Source organism: Oncorhynchus tshawytscha, linkage group LG06, assembly GCF_018296145.1.
Source record: "Oncorhynchus tshawytscha isolate Ot180627B linkage group LG06, Otsh_v2.0, whole genome shotgun sequence".
Taxonomy (NCBI): domain Eukaryota; kingdom Metazoa; phylum Chordata; class Actinopteri; order Salmoniformes; family Salmonidae; genus Oncorhynchus; species Oncorhynchus tshawytscha.
Window position 1 is genome coordinate 24,695,386 of NC_056434.1, and position 24,717 is coordinate 24,720,102.

At 44.3% G+C, this 24,717-nt stretch overlaps 1 protein-coding gene across 2 annotated transcripts in view; it reads left to right on the forward strand.

The window, feature by feature from the left end:
* The window catches only part of LOC112252309 (zinc finger protein ZFPM1), a 103,677-nt gene extending 80,782 nt beyond the window's left edge, over nucleotides 1–22,895 (forward strand). The window contains exons 5-9 of one of the 2 annotated variants that reach the window (XM_024423428.2): nucleotides 14,602–14,707; nucleotides 15,050–15,274; nucleotides 16,152–16,382; nucleotides 16,567–16,809; nucleotides 17,900–22,895. In XM_024423428.2, the coding sequence (XP_024279196.1) occupies nucleotides 14,602–14,707; nucleotides 15,050–15,274; nucleotides 16,152–16,382; nucleotides 16,567–16,809; nucleotides 17,900–20,358 (3,264 nt within the window). In that variant the 3' untranslated portion in view covers nucleotides 20,359–22,895. The remainder of the gene's footprint in view (nucleotides 1–14,601; nucleotides 14,708–15,049; nucleotides 15,275–16,151; nucleotides 16,383–16,566; nucleotides 16,810–17,899) is intronic. The other variant, XM_024423429.2, reaches the window with a different exon arrangement.
* The last annotated feature ends 1,822 nt before the right edge of the window (nucleotides 22,896–24,717 follow it).

A 24,717-nucleotide genomic window follows, 5' to 3' on the forward strand; every position in this document is an offset into this window, starting at 1 on the left:
TAAATTTGCAGATTTTTGGCTGATTTTAGAAGAACACTTCTGAACACTTCTCTTCTCACTGCATGTCTCACTTGTTTATTTGGCACTTACTATAGTCATTTATTTATTTAACTTAAAATATTGAGATGAGAAAACATTTTAATTGGAATTGGGCTGCCTGAGTAAACACAGCCTTAGACTTTGACCAACAGGATAGATTGATATACTTTTTCATGTTTAACTTAAAATCAGGAAAGCAGATAACGTAGGTGATGTTTATTATAGCCTTGCAGTCCACCTTTTTGGTATTTTGTACCAGTTTACATCTCTTTAAGAAGGCATGGTTTTCAAATATGGATGATGGCAATCTTTTAAATAATAATAATAATTGATTGGACTTATATGGCATTTTTCTAGACACTCAAAGCTCTTTACAGTATAAGAGGAAACTCACCACAATAACCCCACTTACATACTCTTGCAATAAATGCCATGGGATCTTTAGTGACCACAGAGTTGGGACACCTGTTTAAAGTCACATCTTCTTAAATTTTTATTGAAGAACATTCCATTGTTAGTTAGTACTTCAACATTATTCAAATGAAATTGTTGCAAAAGTGTATGGTATAAATTACAGTTATCTATCTTTGAACTTACTACCTTCTTGTTCATTTCAGCAACACATTTCTATTTGGCTTTTGTTTGTCTGTCTTTCCCCTGGTGTCATTGATATGTCTCTGTCCCCACAATTTGAAAGGGATTGAATGAAGGACTTTTGAATGAAGGACTTTTAATCTCCCAGATGAGTTGTTTTTACTGCCAAAGGTTGTGCATCTGTTGAAGGTCAATAATATGATATATTACTATTAGGATGAAAGGCTTTTAGGGAAACTAACAACGTTGCTCTATCAAATAGAATAACTCCTCTGTGCTTGGAATGGAATTCGTTATGCTAATTTGCTAGCTCAATTTAGATGAGAGTAGCAACAGTTAGCTACTGTACAAGTTACCTAAAAAAGAAAAGACAACTTACACTTTTGCCCAAGACTTTTGTCCTTTCTCAATGTTATGAACTTTAGTGATGTTGCCAATTCTTGTTCCCGGATGTATTTAGTTATTTTTGGTGCTTTCAAGACAACTGGAAACTCCAAAAAACTAAACTGATCTTCAGGTCGGAAAGTCGGAGTTCTAGAAAGATGCCAGAGTTTCCGACTTGGCATTTCGAGTTGGATGACTGTTCAAAATTATTTTTCCTCGTCGGAGCTTGGTTTTTCCCGATTTTCCAGCTGTCTTGACCGTTTGAAAGTCTGAGATTTCCGAGTTCCCAGTTGTTTTGAACGTGGCGTGGCATTGGTCCTCAAACTTGAACTCGAAATATACGTTAAGACGGCATATGCGTTGGCACACCCTCATCTGATTGGTCGGGTAGGCGGGCTTTCTGAGCCGGCATACGCGTCATCACACTCCCTCATCTGATTAGTCGAGTAGACGGGCCTTCTCACTTTTGTGGCTGTGGTAACTAGTGACAACCAGTCACTCTGGCACTGACAAGGAGTGGAATGTTAGCTAAAGAGACTGGTACTTAGACATAAACTCAGCAAAAAAAGAAACAGCCCTTTTTCAGGACACTGTCTTTCAAAGATAATTCATAAAAATCCAAATAACTTCATAGATCTTAATTGTAAAGGGTTTAAACACTGTTTCCCATGCATGTTCAATGAACCATAAACAATTAATGAACATGCATCTGTGGAATGGTCGTTAAGACACTAATAGCTTACCGACGGTAGGCAATTAAGGTCACAGTTATGAAAACTTAGAACACTAAAGAGGCCTTTCTACTGACTCTGAAAAACAGCAAAAAAAGATGCCTGCGTCAACGTGCCGTAGGCATGTTGCAAGGAGGCATGAGGACTGCAGATGCAATAAATTGCAATGTCCGTACTGCGAGAAGCCTAAGACAGCGCTACAGGGAGACAGGACTGACACCTGCGGGACAGGCACAGGATGGCAACAACAACTGCCCGAGTTACACCAGGAATGCACAATCCCTCCATGAGTGCTCAGACTGTCCACAATAGGCTAAGGGAGGCTGGACTGAGGGCTTGTAAGCCAATTGTAAGGCAGGTCCACGGGTCTTCACCAGACATCACCGGCAATAACATCGCCTATGGGCACAAACCCACTGTCGCTGGACCAGACAGGACTGGCAAAAAGTGCTCTTCACTGACCAGTTTTGGATTTGTCTCACCAGGGGTGATGGTCGGATTCGCATTTATCGTCGAATGAATGAGCTTTACGCCAAGGCCTGTACTCTGGAGTGGGATCGTTTTGGAGGTAGAGGGTCCATCATGGTCTAGGGCAGTGTGTCACAGCATCATTGGACTGAGCTTGTTGTCATTGGAGGCCATCTCAATGCTTTGCGTTACAGGGAAGACATCCTCCTCCCTCATGTGGTACCTTTCCTGCAGGCTCATACTGACATTACCCTCCAGCATGACAATGCCACCAGCCATACTGCTCGTTCTGTGCGTGATTTCCTGCAAGACAGGAATGGCAGTGTTCTGCCATGGCCAGCGAAGAGCCCGGATCTCAATCCCATTGAGTACGTCTGGGACCTGTTGGATCGAACGGTGAGGGCTAGGGCCATTCCCCCCAGAAATGTCTGGGAACTTGCAGGTGCCTTGGTGGAGAGTGCAGTAACATCTCACAGCAAGAACTGGCAAATCTGGTTCAGTCCATGAGGAGGAGATGCACTGTAGTACTTAATGCAGCTGGTGGCCACACCAGATACTGACTGTTACTTTAGATTTTGATCCCCCCCCCTTTGTTCAGGGACAACATTATTCCATTTCTGTTAATCACATGTCTGTGGAACTTGTTAAGTTTATGTCTTAGTTGTTGAATCTTGTTATGTTCATACAAATATTTACACGTTATATGGCAGTCGGGAGGAAGCAAGATCAGGTGGGACCATTCTAGCCAATGAGAGGGCAGTATTGTGTGTGAACAATAGGCACAACTCCGATATAAAGTGTTTTTTCTTAAAGTTGGCAGGATATCACGTGTCCTACATATCAGTACACTCGTAACAACCAACGTGCTATGAAAATGATAATTGATCAAATAAGCCACACGTAGCAAATAAGCCATTCAATATTTTGTTAACCAAATTCGACACTCATTGACCTCCATATAAAATCTCCTCTCTTGGTGAGGGGAAAAAACCGCCACCTGCTGTAGAAGACAGTTATCCCTCTTATTTGCCTCTTCCTCTCTGATGTGACGCACAGCTTTCAGTTAATTACTATAGCTCCCGCCTTGGACCAATCATTGTAATTTTGTAAATGACGGATCTCTATGACATTCAATCAATCACTCAAGTTTCGACAAAATCGGGCCAGTGCTGTCTGAGATATCGCTTGTGACTATCATACAAACGGACTGGTGGTTGGAGACCTATCCACAGTCCTGTATGTACTCCTCAAAGGGTTAATAAATATAGGAAGACATTACTATCACTATTGCTATGTTGTTATACCTGAATTACCATTCATGATTCTCTGAGGGACTTCTCCTCTCCTGCCTTGTCTCATCCTCATGTATCCATGAGCCTGACTGACGCATTGGTCCTGCAGCTTCTCCTTTCCTCTCCCAGCTGCAGCCCAGCCAGCCAGCCAGCCCCTGTCCTTTCTTCTCCCTAGACGTCCGCTTGTCTTTTATCTCTGCATGGCGCCATCCTCCTGGACAACAAACGCCAATGATTGATTTCTGGTTGATAGGCTCTCATTTCTAAGATTTAGTTTATTATCTGAATTGCTGAGTCCAAACACACCCATCACATATATCTGTCACTTCCTCCCTTGCCCTGCTCATCTCTTTCTCATTTTCTCTATTCTATTATGTTCAAGAAGACTACATCTCAATGGAGTTTTTCGATGATTCTCGGCTTTGACCATCTCTTTTGAGTTCTCACCCTCTGTCTCACCTTCCTCACCCCTGCTATCTGTGAGTTTAAGGAGTGAGGAGACAGACCCTCAGTATCGGGAGGAGATAGTGGGTTTAATCTCACATTCCTCCTGTGTCTCCCACTGTCACTTCACTCTCCTCCTCCCACAGTTCCCCGACAGGCCGCCAACTCAGGATTCAGTAGGGGTGAGGGTTACCCTCAGTACAGTAGATCCACCGCCACGCAGCCTTTCATCTCTATATCTGCTCGTCCACGATTGTTTTCTGCTGAGTTCTCTTCTCTCCCTCTATATGTGTAGTAGAGGCACAATTAATCTGTCTGTGCCTGATTGTTGCCATCTACTGTGTGAAGATTCAACATTGACAACCTGAACAAAATTCAAAATACCCAATTTACACAGCTAACGTTTGGTTTCCTTTGCTGTCATTGAAATAGATGTGTTACCAACCAATCTGCTTGGTTAGCCATAGTATGAAACATTGTGTGTAAGGAATTAAACAAAGGGTTACCAATTTCAAAGTGTCACCTCCTCCCTGTCCCCTCCCACCTCAGACGTGTCCCAGTGGTGGTGTCATGCAGCCGGCGGCGGCCATGGTGGTGGCCGTGGTGTGTCTGGAGCCCTGGGGCTCTGCCTCTCATCACATCACAGGGTGATTTGGCACCACCCGCTTGGCCTCGCCTGTCCTTGCAGGCCTTCAGATCCATGCCAAACCTGCCTGCTCTGCTCTGCCTTCTCTGAGTAAATTTGCTTCTTATTTGGTCTGGCCAGATAAGCTATCAGTTTAATACGGGGCATACCCTTTAACACATGGAGACAAGTGTTCACTTTGAACACCAACACACAAAGCAACACTAGTGCACTCTCACACAACAAACATAGATCCTAGCTAATATTAGGCCTGTTCTTTTTTGATCCGATATAGATTTCATGCTTGATGTAGTCTTTTTTTTTCAACTCTTGAGAAAGAGGCATAAAACATGCCTGATATGGATGTTTGACTTTTGTATGGTGCATAATAATGTTTACTGACGATTTACGCCCTGTAGCCATGACATCTGTACCTATGGGTCTCGACCCCGCCCTGTGCAACTGGGTACTGGACTTCCTGACGGGCCGCCCCCAGGTGGTGAGGGTAGGCAACAACATCTCCTCCCCGCTGATCCTCAACACTGGGGCCCCACAAGGGTGCGTTCTGAGCCCTCTCCTGTACTCCCTGTTCACCCACGACTGCGTGGCCAAGCACGCCTCCAACTCAATCATCAAGTTTGCGGACGACACAACAGTGGTAGGCTTGATTACCAACAACGACGAGACGGCCTACAGGGAGGAGGTGAGGGCCCTCGGAGTGTGGTGTCAGGAAAATAACCTCACACTCAACGTCAACAAAACTAAGGAGATGATTGTGGACTTCAGGAAACAGCAGAGGGAACACCCCCATCCACATCGATGGAACAGTAGTGGAGAGGGTAGCAAGTTTTAAGTTCCTCGGCATACACATCACAGACAAACTGAATTGGTCCACTCACACAGACAGCATCGTGAGGAAGGCGCAGCAGCGCCTCTTCAACCTCAGGAGGCTGAAGAAATTCGGCTTGTCACCAAAAGCACTCACAAACTTCTACAGATGCACAATCGAGAGCATCCTGGCGGGCTGTATCACCGCCTGGTATGGCAACTGCACCGCCCTCAACCGTAAGGCTCTCCAGAGGGTAGTGAGGTCTGCACAACGCATCACCGGGGCAAACTACCTGCCCTCCAGGACACCTACACCACCCGATGCTACAGGAAGGCCATAAAGATCATCAAGGACATCAACCACCCGAGCCACTGCCTGTTCACCCCGCTGTCATCCAGAAGGCGAGGTCAGTACAGGTGCATCAAAGCTGGGACCGAGAGACTGAAAAACAGCTTCTATCTCAAGGCCATCAGACTGTTAAACAGCCACCACTAACATTGAGTGGCTACTACCAACACACTGTCAATGACACTGACTCTACTCCAGCCACTTTAATCATGGGAATTGATGGGAAATGATGTAAATATATCACTAGCCACTTTAAACAATGCTACCTTATATAATGTTACTTACCCTACATTGTTCATCTCATATGCATACGTTGATACTGTACTCTATATCATCGACTGCATCCTTATGTAATACATGTATCACTAGCCACTTTAACTATGCCACTTGGTTTACATACTTATCTCATATGTATATACTGTACTCGATATCATCTACTGTATCTTGCCTATGCTGCTCTGTACCATCACTCATTCATATATCCTTATGTACATATTCTTTATCCCCTTACACTGTGTATAAGACAGTAGTTTTTTTTTGGAATTGTTAGTTAGATTACTTGCTCGTTATTACTGCATTGTCGGAACTAGAAGCACAAGCATTTCGCTACACTCGCATTAACATCTGCTAACCATGTGTATGTGACAAATAAAATTTGATTTGATTTGATTTATGAAATGCTTAGAAAAAAATATTCAAAAACAAATTCTCTCTGGTCTCTCATCCCAATTAGACTCAAACCAGTTCACCTACCGTGCCTCCAGGGGTGTTGATGACGAACATTTAGAAAATAGCGTAGTGGAAATTGTATTCATTGACTTCAGTAGCGCGTTTAACACAATCCAACCCCACCTACTGTTGGATAAGCTGGTGAATTTGGCTGTCAACTCTCTACTGATCCTACTGTTGGATAAGCTGGTGAATTTGGGTGTCAACTCTCTACTGATCAGGTGAATAAATAGTTTCCTTGTGAACCGTACTCAACAAGTGAAGTTTAACTCCGCCATCTCTACATCTAGAATGGTGAATACAGGAGCCCCTCAAGGTTGCGTACTTTCACCGATACTGTACACACTGTACACAAACGATTGTCAAGCCTCTGACTCAGCCCACAAATTCTTTAAATATGCAGATGACACCGCTGTTGTGGGTTTCCTCCACCCAGACCAAGTCTCTCTTCAAGGTTTTGACAGAGAAACTGCAGAATTTAGCCAGTGGTGTGCAGATAACTTTCTTGAAATAAATGTTAAGAAAACTAAAGAGATGGAAATTGATTTCAGAAGGAACAAAACTCCACTACACCCTACGAAGATCAATGGGGAATCAGTCGATAGAGTGACCACATAAAAGCACCTGGGAATCGAAAGAGACAATAAACAGATATTCAATGACTGTGCCTTTGCAAAGATAAAGAAATTGCAACAGAGAATGTTTTTTTACACAAGCTGAACCATTTTAATGTTGAACGCCATATCTTACAAATGTTCTATAAATCTGTCCAGTAGAGTGTGCTGTCCTTTGGAAACATGCGAGTGCAGGACCAAGTCAATCTTCTGCACTTTATCAAGACGGCGGGAAGGAAAATTGGTATAAACCAAGAATCAGCCACCAACTTGTACACAAAACTCATCCTCCTAAAACTTGAAAGCATTTTAGAGGACAGTACTCACCCACTTCACTCAAAATTCAGTTACAGCAGCACCCAGACAAGGGGAAAGAGATCTCTTCAAAATAAAATTCAAACAGATCGATATGGGGACTCTTTTATTCCAACAGCCATTAGACTGTATAAAAGATAGTCTGTTGATCCCATGAGTATACAGCATATCGCACTTTCACTTTAAATGTGTAGCTATAGCACTTTGAATTATTTTGTGTAGTTTCTGTGTTTTCCTTTTTTAAGCACATGACCAAATTAATTTCCCCCTGATGGGATAATAAAGTTGATCTGAATCTAATCAGGTTGCTTTAGATTCCTGGGAGTTTTTAGTTCAGTGAACATGTCCTCATCTCATGGCAACTGAGGTCAAATGTGTCACCTCCCTCCTGATTGGATCACACACAGATCTGATAATAATAAGTTTCTTATGATTGGATCACAAATCGATCACATTAGGACGTTTTTTTATTCTGACTGAAGGCAAAAGATACATCATGAGACGCATAACAAGCCCCCCGTTATGTAGTGATGATTTGTTGGTAGCAAACAAGTTACAATAACTTCAGAATAACAATGCTTAAACAAGGGAAAGAGTTTAGTTCAACCTCAGTTTGATTGATACTCATCCAAACCAGCTGCCGCAAGAGCAACTTAACTTACATATTGCTTTCGTTCCCCTCTCTTCCCCCTCCTGTCTTTTGCGGAAAGGAAGCCTAGAGGCAGGATCCTAGAAGGAGTGTAGAGTTCAAAGCGTTATCACGCGTGGAACGTCTTTTCATCATGTTTTAGAAACAAGCGTTCGCACTAATCCCCCAATAATCTCTCCAGGAGAACTCCAGCGATAAGGCGCGCCACCCACAGCTTTCAAACACACTTTTGGGGAGTCTCTATCTCCCCCTCACTGCTCTGTCATTCCATAGGAAGGACAAGTGAAGGTGACCACCCTCTCAATCGCTCTCTTTCTCCCTCTCTAACAGTGTTTGTTTACCTCTTGGTAAATCTCTCCAGTTGATCTGAAATGATCAACAGAGGACCGTCTACAGCACCCTACTGCACTCCACCCCCTCAAATTAGATCTGAATTAAAACGATCGCTCCAGAAGACCCAAAATCTGTAATTTAGCACTTGTCGCCCTGTTGATCGCTCCTGAATGTCTCTGATAATAAAGTGCACTGAACTATCTTGATTCTTGATGGCAGACTTGTTGAGAGCATTTCCATGTTTGATTTAAATTTCAACAAGGCCCTAAGGTTGTGCTACAGGCCTGAGAGTTCACATAGAGCTCACAGGAGGACCAGGGAAACTTGATACTAAACCCATCATCAGACACTTTCTCGCCAATCTAAATGTCTGTTCCTATGTCTTCCTGCCTCTGACATTCTCTGAGAAGTTGTGCAATAGTGAGAGGTAGGAACCAGGTGACCAAAGAAATAGACTGAATAGAGGCAAATGGAGAGGCAAAGGGGAGAAAGAGAAAGGATAGGAATGAGCATTGGAAAAAGCCAGCAAAAGAAAGAAGGCAGTGCCAGAGTGGAAGAGAGAGGGAATGGAAAGAGGTGGGAATGGAGAGATGGAGGTGATGGGGAGGGGTGCTCATTCTCATCACTCAGTCCCTGTGACTGGGATGGTATCTGCATCTCGCTGTCATCTGCGTTGGCTTCTGCGGGGTGGAGAGTAGAGGAGAGAGGAGAGAGGGAAAACCTTCCTCTATCTCTGAGGCTTATCTCCGGCAGTTCAGGAGCCCGCTTTCCAAGAGTGCCTCATTTTCAAATCTCTTATCTCACCCGTTTTAAGTATCGCAAGTTTTATATTTTTACATGTCATTTGCATGCTGCTCATCAACCTTTTCTTAGAGGTGTCTGCAGATATGTGTGGCTGTGTGAGCGGTGTGTTTTTCTATGTTAGCTTGTTGTATATGATACATGTTTTTAGTACACTAAGCTCATGTATTAATACACATGTGTATTTGTGTAGAGAAATCTAGTGTATGGTGCGTGTGTGTTCGTACCCGTGTGTGTGTTAATTAGTGTGCGTGTGTGTGTTGAGAGAGAGTGTGTGTGAGAGGCGGATGAGAGTAGGTTTCTGATGTTTATCTTTCTTCCTTTTCTTCTCTGTATTTTTGGAGGATTCACAGTGACCTCTTTGTTTGGGACAGTGAGTACCCCCTCCATTCCCCCCTTTTGGGAAAGAAAACATTTCCTGTAAGGGAGAGATTGACAGAGAAGGGCAGACAGAGGGGTAGGAATGAGAAAGAGAGAGGGATGAGAGAGAGCTTGATTAGCCATACAGTACTGTAGAGAGGGAAGGATGGGAAGATTAAGAGGTAAATGGGAGGAGGTGAAAGAGAGCGAGAGGAAGAAAGAGTATGAATGAAGACCAAGCCAACCGCAATGGTCAAAAGGCCTATGATGGAACTCAGTGGAAGTCAATTGAACAGGCCAGGAAAGAAGAGACACTATTCTACCTTCCTGTTCTTTTCTTCTCAGTCTGTCCAGCTGTTTCTGCTTCATACAGTACATTCAAAAACCCTTGGATGACATCATTATCCAGGATGCACATATTGAAATTGAAGATTGACCAATCAATCCATTGGTTTTCTCAGTTTCTCATGGTTCCTCAGAGAACAGTATTCTAAAGTTGCTTTAATCAACAGGGAATATTAATCAAATTATGGTAGCAAAGATGTATGTATGTATGTATGTATGTATGTATGTATGTATTTTTCTATGTATATTTATGTATGTACAGTGGGGCAAAAAAGTATTTAGTCAGCCACCAATTGTGCAAGTTCTCCCACTTAAAAAGAAGAGAGAGGCCTGTAATTTTCATCATAGGTACACTTCAACTATGACAGACAAAATGAGAAAAATCCAGAAAATCACATTGTAGGATTTTTAATGAATTTATTTGCAAATTATGGTGGAAAATAAGTATTTGGTCAATAACAAAAGTTTATCTCAATACTTTGTCACATAGCCTTTGTTGGCAATGACAGAGGTCAAACGTTTTCTGTAAGTCTTCACAAGGTTTTCACTCACTGTTGCTGGTATTTTGGCCCATTCCTCCATGCAGATCTCCTCTACAGCAGTGATGTTTTGGGGCTGTTGCTGGGCAACACAGACTTTCAACTCCCTCCAAAGATTTTCTATGGGGTTGAGATCTGGAGACTGGCTAGGCCACTCCAGGACCTTGAAATGCTTCTTACAAAGCCACTCCTTCTTTGCCCGGGCGGTGTGTTTGGGATCATTGTCATGCTGAAAGACCCAGCCACATTTCATCTTCAATGCCCTTGCTGATGGAAGGAGGTTTTCACTCAAAATCTCACGATACATGGCCCCGTTCAGGCTTTCCTTTACACGGATCAGTCGTCCTGGTCCCTTTGCAGAAAAACAGCCCCAAAGCATGATGTTTCCACCCCCATGCTTCACAGTAGGCATGGTGTTTGGATGCAACTCAGCATTCTTTGTCCACCAAACACGACGAGTTGAGTTTTTACCAAAAAGTTCTATTTTGGTTTCATCTGACCATATGACATTCTCCCAATCTTCTTCTGGATCATCCAAATGCTCTCTAGCAAACTTCAGACGGGCCTGGACATGTACTGGCTTAAGCAGGGGGACACGTCTGGCACTGCAGGATTTGAGTCCCTGGCGGCGTAGTATGTTACTGATGGTAGGCTTTGTTACTTTGGTCCCAGCTCTCTGCAGGTCATTCGTGTGGTTCTGGGATTTTTGCTCACCGTTCTTGTGATCATTTTGACCCCACGGGGTGAGATCTTGCATGGAGCCCCAGATCGAGGGAGATTATCAGTGGTCTTGTATGTCTTCCATTTCCTAATAATTGCTCCCACAGTTGATTTCTTCAAACCAAGCTGCTTACCTATTGCAGATTCAGTCTTCCCAGCCTGGTGCAAAATCTACAATTTTGTTTCTGGTGTCCTTTGACAACTCTTTGGTCTTGGCCATAGTGGAGTTTGGAGTGTGACTGTTTGAGGTTGTGGACAGGTGTCTTTTATACTGATAACAAGTTCAAACAGGTGCCATTAATACAGGTAACGAGTGGAGGACAGAGGAGCCTCGTAAAGAAGAAGTTACAGGTCTGTGAGAGCCAGAAGTCTTTTGTAGTTTGTAGGTGACCAAATACTTATTTTCCACCATAATTTGCAAATAAATTCATAAAAAATCCTACAATGTGATTTTCTGGATTTTTATTTCTAATTTTGTATGTCATAGTTGAAGTGTACCTATGATGAAAATTACAGGCCTCTCTCATCTTTTTAAGTGGGAGAACTTGCACAATTGGTGGCTGACTAAATACTTTTTAGCCCCACTGTATGTATGTTTGTATGTATGTATGTATGTATGTATGTATGTATGTAAACCGTAAAAATCTACGTAGTACACACACTGTTTGATAGTGGGATGAAGGCTAAATCTACTGGAGGATGGGTAGGCATTTTATTATTTCCTCTGCTTTAATTGAACCGTATATAAAGCTGAATTGATCTGAGTCGGGGTTAGACTTGGGGTTAGTGCATGGAAAGGTTTCTCCCTTCATTTCCACCTCCAGAGGAGAGCGTTTGGGGAGAGAGAAAATTCTATTTTCATTTTATACTCAGCAATGACCAGGCTACGGAATGAACGAATAGAGAAATGAAATCAGTCGAGCATCATTTGCATTCAAGTTTTATCGGCGTGAGAGGAGGGCGTTTTTGGGAGTGATAAGGAGAGGGCGTCGCAGACTGCGTTGGGGGTGGGGGGTGAGGTGCATGTGCACGTAGGCTTTGTGTGTATGTGTTGAAGGTGGATATGGGGAGGCTGGAGGGTGTGTGTGGGGGTGGGTTAATATCAGACCAAATAATTAGATTCGCTATCGTCTCGGCGGCAGCAGTGCGGGGATCAGGCAGATTAAAGCCCGGCTGGGCTGATTAATATTCATGAGGGACGAGGGTCCGGACGAGGGGGCTTAGACTGCGCCTCAAAGACTCCCTCACTGAGGGGCTTAAAGCGCTCTCAAAGTGCCTGGGTCCTAGGGAGACCGCCAGGGTGAACACAGGCAGTGCTGAGCAACATTAACTTCTCCTCTTAGTCTTTTAGTTCTCCTCCTAATACCCCTCCCTCGCTCTCTCCCTGCTCCTTGGGAAATGTGTTTCAATCAGTGGGGCTGGCCACTATGAATTGTGGGATATTTACGGCATTAGTGGTGGAGTGGGCTGCCTACTAGGTGGATGTGTTGTGTTCAGAGGTAAGAACTTGCCATTTGATGATGTTTAATTTGATACTGTGCTTGTTGAAAATGTCCTCCAGGCCAGAGAAATGTGATACTAGAGGCTTCTCTGCTCCTCTTAACTCAACCATCTTTAGCGGCCATGGCCTCTGTTGGCTTTGTTAATTACACATCCTAATCAAACTGTAATCTTGCCGCATGCCTTTTAGTTTTCATTATCTGTGTTGGTTCCAGACAGCATTTAAAGTCCCAGTGCAGCCAGGGCCCAAAGCCTGATCAGAGTCAGCTAAATCATCATCTCCACCTCATCTTCGCTCTGGTCGTCTCTGAGAATATCTCAGAGAGAGATAGAGGTAGATAAAGATGCTTGGATAGATATTATTATTATTATTTTTGTGCATTTGTTCATACTGTCCAAAGACCCTCTTCAAACTGTTGTATGGCTCTATTTTTCTGTCTCATACACTTTCCTTCAAAGTCGGACCACACTGGCCTTTTCTTCAGTGAATACCAAAGCATCATGATAGATAGATTTGTGATAAATTAGTCTGAAACAAATTAGCAGCACTTATAGCTCAGACGGCTCCAGCATTGGGTTCCAAATTAAAACAAAAGAAGCCGTATCTCTACATCAGCGCAAGTTCTCCATGAAATACAATACGCAGCGTCTTTAGGCTAGAACAGACTGATTCAGAAATAATCTACACTTTCCTCCCTCGCCTCCCAACTTGCCCCATACAGTATACACTCCTTTACACAAAAACATTTCCTTTACACAAAAACGTTCCCCTCATATTCTCTCTAAATGTTCCAGTCAATGTGGTACCATGTTGGAATATGTGTACCCCTGTAGCAAGCAGATTGACTGACTGACTAACTGGCCGTAGTTCTCCTGAAGCAGTCTGTCAGGGCTGCTGCTGCTGATGCATGACTGCTTCCACCTAGTGGAGCCAGAGTGTTCTGTATGTCCTCAGGCCTCCATGCAGTGGTAGCACCTATAGGCCTTGTGCAACTATACTGAAGTTGTGAAGCTCAACCTAATGCTACTGTGTTTTATTCCATACTCTCATACATGTATTATAGAACCTCACAAAGACTACATTTTTCTGGGACTGCTGTAAGTTATTTGGTTATGAATGCACAATGCTTATCTGTGCCATAACACACAGAAGTAAGTAGATGCGTGTGGGTAAGTGTCTCATGTAGACACACGATGTCTGTGGGAGTGATTGTCAGGTGGAATGCTCTGTGAACTTCAGCTGAACAAAGACAAGATTGTGCAGAGGATGGCACAGGTGTGTGTTTCTCTCTGGTCTGCCCTACTCTGGCTATAGCCTCACTTACACATGTGCAACCACTGACACACATTCTTCAGCACACACGCTCATACACACACACACCGCGAGATGATGACCTCCCTCTATTCACAATCCTTTTGTCCCATCATGTATTGAGAGAAGTTCCTGAGAGGGCGTCCGGGTGAATAGGAGCACTACGACCTCATCGGATCTCCTTCCTTACCTTTTCTTCTCCTTTCTCCTGGGGTCTCTCTGTTCCTTCCCTCTTTCTCACTGCTGCTATTTATAGCTCTTTTCTGTGAGTCTTTGTTCAGCCTGTGCCCCTTCCTGTCCCTCTATGCTTCTGATTGCCCGTGTTAAGGGGCTTCCCCTTCCCACTGAAAAATATCCTTTTATTGCACGCTATGGTCAATGTGCTTTAAAACACTAAATTCAGAGGTCGTTGTCAGGATTAATTCATTGTTAAACCTCACTCTTCAGTACAGTAGGTCTTTGCCATCAAATGTAAAGAGGAGTATATTTCTATATATAAAAGGTTTGTCTGAATAGACTTGGCAATGTATGTGAGAATCAGAAGATATGTGATGTTAGATGATAATTGTCATTTGACCCTGTGTTTCCAGAACAAGTCTGACAGCCTCTGTATGTTTATTTGTATGTCAGCAGATCTCCAGGCTGACGCTGGTGTGTGAAGACGATAACGGCTGGCTCAGTAGAGTCCCGCTAACATCCGATGCCACAGCTGCCAACTGTACCATCTACAGTCAAGGTAGTTAACCAACAGACCTGATCCCAGAAATGCCAAACAATCAACACAGCCCACATACATATAATGGACCATTTACACTGTTACATTCTAGTCATTTAGCAGACACTCTTAAACGAAGCAACTTACAATCAGAGATCTCTTATCAGTGACCCCATAAAGACACCATTACAGAGATCTTTTTCACCTACTATAGATTAGTATACATACATTCCATAGATATCATACTGTGCGATACCATGTGTGTAGTTCTAGTACACGCCCCAGGTGTGATGTGTGTAGTTCTTGTACAGGCCCCAGGTTTAATTTGTGTTGTGTGGCTCTCTCTCTCTCTCTTTTCTCCAGGTGAGGAGCTGTATTGTAAGGTGACCCAGGACATCTCCACAGGTGACAGTCTGTTGGCCACACTGTCTCTCTCCTCCGCGAAGCAGCTGTCCTCATCTCAGACCCAGGATGTGGTGGTGAAGGAGGAGCCTACAGGTGTCTACCCAGCTTCTCTCCACTCTGAGATACAGCTCCTCCCCCAGCAGGCTGGGATGGCAGCCATCTTGGCCACGGCAGTTGTCAACAGTGAGTGTCAGCTTGCCAAGAATAATGTGGGTGTGTATGTGTGTGCGCACTGCATGCGAATGTGTATGCATGTATTTGTGTTCTTCGTGCCGTTTAGTCATTAGATGCGTAGACAAACCCTACACGTGTACAGTTATACACTTTCCATGTAAACAACAGACACTGAAGACCAACAGTTCACCATGCCACATTTCCTCATTCACCCAGTACACCAGAAGGTGGCAGTGTAACTCCTCTGCACTGCCTTGTCTCAGAGGTAGACTACATGGTAATTGCGTTCACGCTCCTTCATTAAGTCCCTTATTGGCAGTGTAGTGTTGTCGGCAGAAGGAGCAGGCATGGACATTCTGTGATGAGTGCATGATTAATCACCATATCAAGCTAAAGGGTAAAACATGATCATCCGTATCCCCGCTTCCTGCTGTAGGAGAACTCTCCTGAGGACTGTTGGTAATTATGGATGTTATCAAAAATAGCCCTGTAACACCAGCCCTGACACCAGATCAGTATGATTACCCCGAACGGGTGGGCGCTCGCTCCCACAACCTCTGTGCTCTCGTTGCCTTGGAGACCCCGGAGCAATATCGAGTGCTTGCTCGTTCCGCCACTGAATCGATCATGTGACTGGTGTGAAACAGGTGTGTGTGGTGATGTGTGTATACACATGGATGAACATCATGTGTACATGAAAGTGTATGTACTGAATGTAACATTTTAACGCGTAAGCAGTGAAACGTTAAACATGCAATTTTTTAAAAGAATGAACATACGCTGCTCTCTTTCTTGCATTGTTTTTAATTATGTATGACAGATTTGATAAATGATTGGTTGTTGTAGGGATAGAGTTTACAGTTGTGTTTATGTTTGATTGGTCCAGAGGACATCTTCCCGTGCAAGGACTGTGGTATCTGGTACCGCAGTGAGAGGAACCTCCAGGCCCACCTCATGTACTACTGTGCCAGCCGGCAGAAGCAGCAGGCCTCCTCCTCCCCCCCACTGGACAAAGCCAAGGAGTCCTACCCCAACGAACGTGTCTGTCCCTTCCCACAATGCAACAAGAGCTGCCCGAGCGCCAGCTCCCTGGAGATCCACATGCGGACACACAGTGGTGAGACCTGTCACAATACATTCCTTTAGCTCTTTCTCATAGCAGACCATGGATCGAGTGAGAATATGCGTGAATATTCCTCTTTTAATAATAGCTTGTAACAGACCTCTTTCTTCTGCTGTTATAAGGGGAAGACAGTCAATTTAGTTAAAATATTAAAGATATATATGTCCTGTGCCTGTAGGTGAGCGTCCTTTCGTGTGTCTGATCTGCCTGTCAGCCTTCACCACTAAAGCCAACTGTGAGCGTCACCTGAAGGTACACACGGACACGCAGAACGGAGTCTGTCACGGCTGTGGCTTCGTCTCCACCACGAGGGACATTCTCTACAGCCACCTGGTCACCAGTCACATGGTGTGTCAGCCCGGCTCATGCAGTGAAGTGTACTCCCCCGGCCCCGGCCTGCCCAAACTGCCTCTGTCCACAGGTAAACACACAGACAGACTGGATCATGTTGTTTACTATCCCAGTGGGAGGATAATAGCCCTGCCTTTACTTCAGAACAGAAACTACATAGAGGACTACATCAAGCTTGTGACTCTACAAGCTTGTTGGATGCGTTTGCAGGTTGTTTTAGTTGTGTTTCAGATTATTTTGTGCCCAATAGAAATGAATGGTAAATAATGTATTGTGCCTGTTTGGAGTCACTTTAATTGTAAATAAAAATAGAATAAGTTTCTGAACATGTGGGTGCCCACTTTGATTGCAGATAATCAAAAATTAATTGTGAAAAATCATGATTGAGAAAGTTACAGATGCACAAAGCTCATACCCCCCCCAAAAAATGCTAACCACCCCTGTTATTGGTAACGGTGGGATGTTAGCATGTGTTGGGGTTATGATATTTGTGAATCTGTAACTTTCTTTTTCTGTACTCATGGTAGGATCATATATATATATATATAGCCTTCTATAGCCTTCTATATAGCCTATATATTCATTTGGTAGAGCATGGTGATTACACCCCCAGGGTTGTGGGTTTGATTCCCGAGGGCACCCATTTGTAAGATGTATGCACACATTACTAAGTCGTTTTGGATAAAAGCGTCTGTTAAATGGCATATATCATTATTATTCTATTACATCCAACACATTTGTAGACTCACACACTAGATGTTGTCACTGAGTGCTAGGAATATGGGACCAAATACTACACTTTTAACTAAATGTAATACGCTATAAGTGAATTTGTCCAAATACTTATAACACCTTCAGATGGGGGGACTAGATACATAAAGTGCATTCATTTCTAAAAGTAAAACAGATGTGAAAATACCCTCATATAAAAAGTGACTTTCTGTACCAGTCACCTTATAAAAGATTTGATCTCAAATTCAAAATGCTGGAGTATAGAGCCAAATTAAAAGTTGTAGCTTCACTGTCCAAATAAATACATTTGGGAGTGTATGAAGATTTGGTCCTATAGGCTATAGTGTATAACCACCAGTGATTTCATGTCATGTTTAATAGTAGGAAACACATTTCTAATAATATGTCTCTGTCACTCTCTGTGGCAGGTCTAAGTCCTGGAGACTCCGGTGTTGTGTTGAAATGTCAGGTATGTGGCCACATCACAGACTCGCCTGCTCAGCTCCAGCAGCACGTTCGCACACACCTGGAGGTGAGGGTCCCGGCCGAGAGGAGCCCCACACCCCGCCAGACCACCCCCTCCTCGGCCGACCACCCTGAGCACCTTGACAGGGAGCCCCCCGCCTGCGTACCCCACCCTGACTCCTCCAGCCCCGGGGCCAATGGGAGCTCAGCCACCCCGCGAGGCTGCAGCCCACCTGACCAGCTCCCCACAGACATCAGGATTAAAGAGGAGCCGCATTCGGACTCTGAGAATGAGGGGCAGGAGGAGGAGATGGAGGAGGAGCGGGTGGAGAAGAGCCGTGGACACAGAGGTACAGGCTCCTCTCAGACCTCCACCTCCCCTATGAGTCCCTCTGCTGTGGCTGTGAAGGCAGAGCCAACCAGCCCGACCCCTGGCTCCAGCCCTGCCCACCTGGGAGGAGCTGGCTCAGTGCTCCCTGGAGAAGACGTGTTCCTACCCCAGTACATGTTCAGCCAGGAACCAGCCATCCTACCCCAGGCCTCAGAGATACTGGCTAAGATGTCTGAGATGGTCCACAGCCGGCTGAAGCAGGGCCAGATCCCCCCTGGGGCAGCGCCAGCCTTCTACCCCGCTGGCACTACAACCACTGTCCAGAAGGGGGCCACCTGCTTCGAATGTGACATCAACTTCAACAACATCAACAACTTCTATGTTCACAAGAGGCTGTACTGCTCCAGCAGGCACCAGCAGGGAGATGTGGCTGGCCCAGTGAAGGAGGGGGCGTCGGGGGCCACAGTCCCCTCAGTTGGACACGGTTCATCCCCTCAGGCTGGATCAGGTAGTCGGGCAGCCTCAGCCTCCCCCAGTGACTCAGATCCTGTTCCAGGCAGCACCGCCACGCAGGGCAAGCTGGTGGAGGTAAAGAGTGAGAACCCTGGGGTGAAGGAGGCTGTGTCCTCCTCTTCCTCTGAGGGGGAGGGTGGAGGAGGAGGAGGCCGGGCCAGCGAGTGCAGCCAGAGTCCCAGCGGCTCAGCAGAGGACCAGGAGGACGACCCCACCAGAACCTTCTGTCAGGCCTGCAACATCCACTTTAGTCGCCATGAGAACTACACAGTCCACAAACGCTTCTACTGCGCATCACGCCACGATCCGTCCAACCAGCGGTCAACCGCCGGCAAAGCTACCTTCCTGCCTCAGCCCATCCGAACACGCAAGAGGAAGAAGATGTATGAGATCCACATGGCTCGGACTGAGGCCCTGGCCAACGCTGCTGCTGCCTCTCTCTCTGCCCCTGGCCTGAGCCTGGCTGTGAAGCAGGAGGCTGCTGCCTCAGTGGAGAGGGTCCTGGAGTCCCCAGTCCCAGCCCTAGCTCTGGGCCTGCGTCCAGCCACCTCCCGTAGTACCAGCCCTGACAGAGACGGCCCCATTGACCTGAGCAAGAGGCCCCGTCTAAGGGAGGCCCCGCGGGGCAGCAGCATCCCTTCTCTGCCCCTCACTGACTACCACAAGTGTACCGCCTGCAGCATTAGCTTCAACAGCATTGAGAACTACCTGGCCCACAAGACCTACTACTGCCCAGCCACCACCCTGCAGCCCCACACTCTGGAGACGCTCCACAGGCTGAAGAGACCAGCATCCATCTCCCCCAAGAGCAGGGCCCTGGAGCGATCAGACGTCCACTCTGAGGCCAAAGGGCTGCTCACAGAGAAAGCTCCTCGGGGGGCCTCGCTCAGCCCTCACCTCTCTGCCTTACCTGGCTCTGGCTCTGAGGCTACATCACCTTACAGTGTCCCTGCAGCCAAAGGCCCAGGCTCTCCCTCTGTGGTCTGCCCCTACTGTCCTCCCAATAGGGCGGTGACCTGTGACCTGGTGGAGCACTTCAGATCCATGCATGGCCTGGTCCTGAGCCTGGAGGGCCAGCCAGCCGTCATCAGCCCCAGCCTGAGCCCTAGGGATGGGACCCCTGCCACCCCGCCCAAGCTGGTCCTCCGAGCCTGCAGGGACAGCATCAATGGCCGGATCAGAAGGGACACTGTCTCCCCATCCTCTCCCCTGGTGAACGGTAGCCCCCTGGGACACCATGCCGGGGGTGGCAGCTCCCCTAAGGCAGCCCCTCCAGCTGTGTCTCCCACCAGGTCCCTCCCCCTGACTGTGTCCCCTGTGCCTGAGGTGCTGAGAGAGGTGGGGGTTCTGAATCACCAGGTTGCTGTCACCCTGCTCCCAGACAAGGCGTCCCTTACACTGGGTCTCCCACTCCCTGTTCCGGCCCCTCCTACACCCAAGACCCTCCTGATCCCCCCTGTGCAGAACGGTAACACCCGCTTCTGCCGGCTGTGCAATATCAAGTTCAGCAGCCTGTCCACGTTCATAGCCCACAAAAAGTACTACTGTTCCTCCCACAGCGCTGAGCACGTCAAGTGAATGGAGCCCCAGTCTGTGTCCCCTCCAAGCCCCAAACCCAGCTATCCATTCTTGTCAGTGCCACCAAGGCATGGCACCATCTCTGGACTGTATGTGTTTGAAAGTGTGACTGTTACTCGCCAGGCACTGGGTCGCTTCTCGCTCCCGGTATTGTTACTATGTTAACATATTTCTCCTTATGGGTCAAAGTTTCTATTACACTAAGAGCTGAGATGCGCTACCTGCACACACAGTTGTGCCCACGTATCCCTTCCCACCCACCTCAATAACTGAAACCCAGCCCTCTTTCTCACCTCCAGGGTCCACAGAATGTTGAAAATGTGACTTTAGAGTCAACATTTAGTCTCCTGAGCAAGTTTAATTGAATTGTTTGTATTACAGTCATCTTTATTTGATTATGATTGTTTGGAGCATTTCTTGCTGATGATGAAACTCGCTTTTCCTGAGCTGTTGATGCTCTAGATCAGTCAGTGAGTGGGGACAACTATTGTCCCCCAGGGCCCTCTAGTGGAGCTGACTATCTCCACTTCTACTTACCTGTGCATAGTGTATGATGTTTTAAAATAATTCTTTATGCTTTTGTTTAAACACTGGCTGTTTTGCTAACTAGAAAGCTAAAGCATTTTAGCTGAATTACAGAAATGAGTATCACATGGTTAGCCTACCAATTACAGAGGAAATATTTGCAAATGGATAGATTTGGTTTTATTACCCCACAATTACATTCTCTTAATGGAAGGAAAACATGTGAACTATTTATCTTTGAGTCCTCACTGATTTAATGTCAACGGAAATCTACCTAGCGTCTGAAAATATTTGTATTTTTTATTTGTATATTTTTCATACTGTTCAAAGGAACTGTTTCAATCTCGGCGTGTAAAGGTGTTTTTGTAAGTGTAGATATGTAATATCTTTCACAGTAATAACTGGGATGACACTGAACCTTATTTTCCTTATTGTCAGCATTTCTTTCTTCTGCTCTTTATTCATCGTGAAAGGTTCAAACTTTTCTGTTTTCCTCCAGTATTTGGTCATTAGGTAGAAGCCTATTTTTCCAGATAAATGATTTGATGTAAGTTTTAAACTGGTATTATTATTGGGTAGAAGGAAGGTGATTGGACCTGAGTACCAGGATGAAGACACTGCACTTCCTCTTCCTCTATGCCCCCTCTCCCATCAGACCTGACCCTTAACCCACCAACCCCCTACTGTATCATTATATCCCTACTCTGCAGCTGCTGCTTTACCACCATCTGGCTTATGTGATGCTTGAATTAGACATGGGATCAGTTTAAATCAACGTGGATTTATTGACACCTCTTAGAGCAGTGGTATTCAAAGTCGGGGAATTGGCTTTTTGGGCTTTTTTGGGGGGGCAAAGAATTAAGAGTATTGTATGGGACAATATACAAATATTTTTGAGAACGACAATTAGGAAAATAAAACTGTTGATTAAATGTATTTTATTGGTTCCTTTTCATTTTGATAAGAGATGAAATTGCAATGAATTGAAGGTTGTTGTTTGTTGATGTAAAGATACAATTTTCCAGATTTTAAGGCTGTGTCATTAGATTTGGGGTGGGGTCGCAAGAATTCTGGCAGAAAGATTTGGGACCTTGTTGAAAAAGTCTGAATAACACTGTCTTGGAGTGTGTGCTCGTTCTGTTTTGTTTTTCCAGTAATGAAGTTTTAAAAAAGTTAAAAACGGGAGGTGTAAGAGAGAGATAGACAAGGACAGCAGACGTATTTCACAGATTGTTGAGAGACGTACACAGTAGATGGCTCCTAAAACTGTCATGTTTAAAACACAAACACACATGCATCCTTGGTTTACAAAGTGGTGTTGAATAGACCTGCGAAATGCAATCCTTCCTCTGTCAGAACTTGCTATACTGGCACAGCCTTACCGTAGGACTGAGTTAGTTTGTTCTGTGCTCCACTATCCTCACCTCTAATGATGATTTGAATGGATCTGTATGTTACTTGTGATGTCCCCTTTCCTTCCCTGTGTTACACAGGCAGATGTTTCTCTGCTCTAAAAACTGGAAAACAAAATGGTGGTGAAATTGAAAGTTGAGTATTTTTGCTCTGTTGTGGTTTTGAACAGTGCTGTATCAGTCATATCTTACCCAAGAGTGTTTACAATTGCATTGCTTCCTCTTTTCTCAAAGAGATTAGCATTTTCAACAAGTCACAAATCGAGGAAATCAATGCTGAAAACCATTTTGAATCCCATTTATATTGCACTGTGTTGTTCAAATGTGCTGAATGTTTTCGTTTTAGAGGCTTTTTTGTAAGGTATTTATGTTTTTACAGCACTTTTCCTCTTCTAAACTAATCCCTTGAAGGACTTGCTGATCAATTTCAACCTTTTCACATGAACTAAAATGAATTAAAACATTTTGTGAATGATTACAAATGTCAATAATGGAAAGTAATAATGAATGTCAGACTTTTCTTCTTTCTTTTGTCAGTTCCACTACACACTTGTCCAAACTATGCATGGGAAATAAACGTCCTGAGAGACATTAAACCGTTTCAAACTTCTATCGTCTTTCACATTGACCTGGTCCACCCACAATTTACCTCTTCTCCTTTTATCTCTCTTGGCTTTTATAATGCTTTCCACAATAGATTTCAGGTCACACAAATCATTTATCTTTTTATATAAATTATTGTGTGCATTTCTGTGAATATGTGAGCCTCAGGACTCGATGAATCATCTCCACAGTGCCGACATGCTTTTTCTCATGGAATGATTTAATTATATTTCCTGTTGAAGAAATGTATTATCCCCAAAGTCTCAAGGCTATGCCTATTTAGTACTAACGATGCATTCAGGCTCTACTATTCTTCTTTTATAACTAACAGAACGTAGGTTGTGGACATACTGAAATCTTTCATTGAATTTGTCTCTCTACTTATCCATTTCCCGCAGTGAGTTTGAAATGTGTTGAAATTGAACATTTTCACCACGACAAATGTTTACTCTAAATTATGGAAAAAGAACATTAATATCCAGAGCAGCATCCATATAATTTTTCAGAAAGCTTGTCGATTCCTGGGGTCAGTATTGACTACAGTCAGTATTGATGGCCAATCAGCAAAAAGCTCCTATAAGCAACAAGATGGGCTATTTGCTAAACATTGTCACATCAGATGGATAGATTGTGCAAGTCAATTGTTAGTAGCATGAATCACCAGTGTTATTAGGTGAGCGGCACTCTTGTGTGAATCTAATTCTGTCTTATTGACCTTTTAAAGCCAAATGCCACACTCAGAGCCTGTATTATTATGTTATTTTTTCTGGGTAAAAACTCTTGTTTGACAGTTCCCAATACCATGGAGTGGAGCAATGACCACTTATCACAGTACACACAGTCTTTAGAGTGATTGCTTCATATTGTTGACTGATTCTAAGCAATCAGACCAAGTCGTTCTGTATCTCTGAATTGGTCTATAATCAAGCTCTTAGACTGAATGTTTACACCTGTGCTCACTGCTTTGAAAGTTCTTAACACACTGTCATGACTATTCAACCTGGTCTCACAGCATTAAGTATTATTCTGTACGTAAATCAGGGAATCTCAATTTAGTATGATATGCCACATTTCATTTGGTACGTATTAATTTATGGATGTCGATCACCCTTTTCGTATTATATGTTACGAATTACAATTTGTTTGATATGTAACCGAAAGGTTGCAAGATCGAATCCCCGAGCTGACATGGTAAAAATCTGTCGTTCTGCCCCTGTTCCTAGGCCGTCATTGAAAATAAGAATTTGTTCTTAATGGACTTGGCTAGTTAAATAAAGATAATATATATATATATATATATATATATATATATATATGTTACGAATTTTCAAAACGTACAATATATTCAGAATTAGCAAAAATGTACAATATATTACGAATTTGATATGTTACAAATTCTAGCTAGGTGGTTAACATTAGCTAGGCTACGGGTAAGGGTTAAGATTAGGGTTAAGTTTAGGAGTTAGGTTAAAGCAACATTTCCCAAACTCTCCTCAGGAGCCCAAGTGCTGCACGTTTTGGTTTTTGCCCTAACACTACACAGCTGATTCAAATTTTCAAAGTTTGATGATTAGTTGACTATTTGAATAAGGTTTGTAGTGCTAGAGCAAAAACCAAAACGTCCACCCTGACCAACCAGTCTACTTTTGTTCTGTCTTATGTAACCATACCATATCATCATATCAGTAACATATCATACTAATTTGAGCATCCCAGATTTACATTGACTATGTTACGTCTAGTCTATGAGACCAGGCTGGACTATTGCCATGGTAATTTCTGTATTTGGACTACTTGTTCTATTTTTGTTTGCATGGTT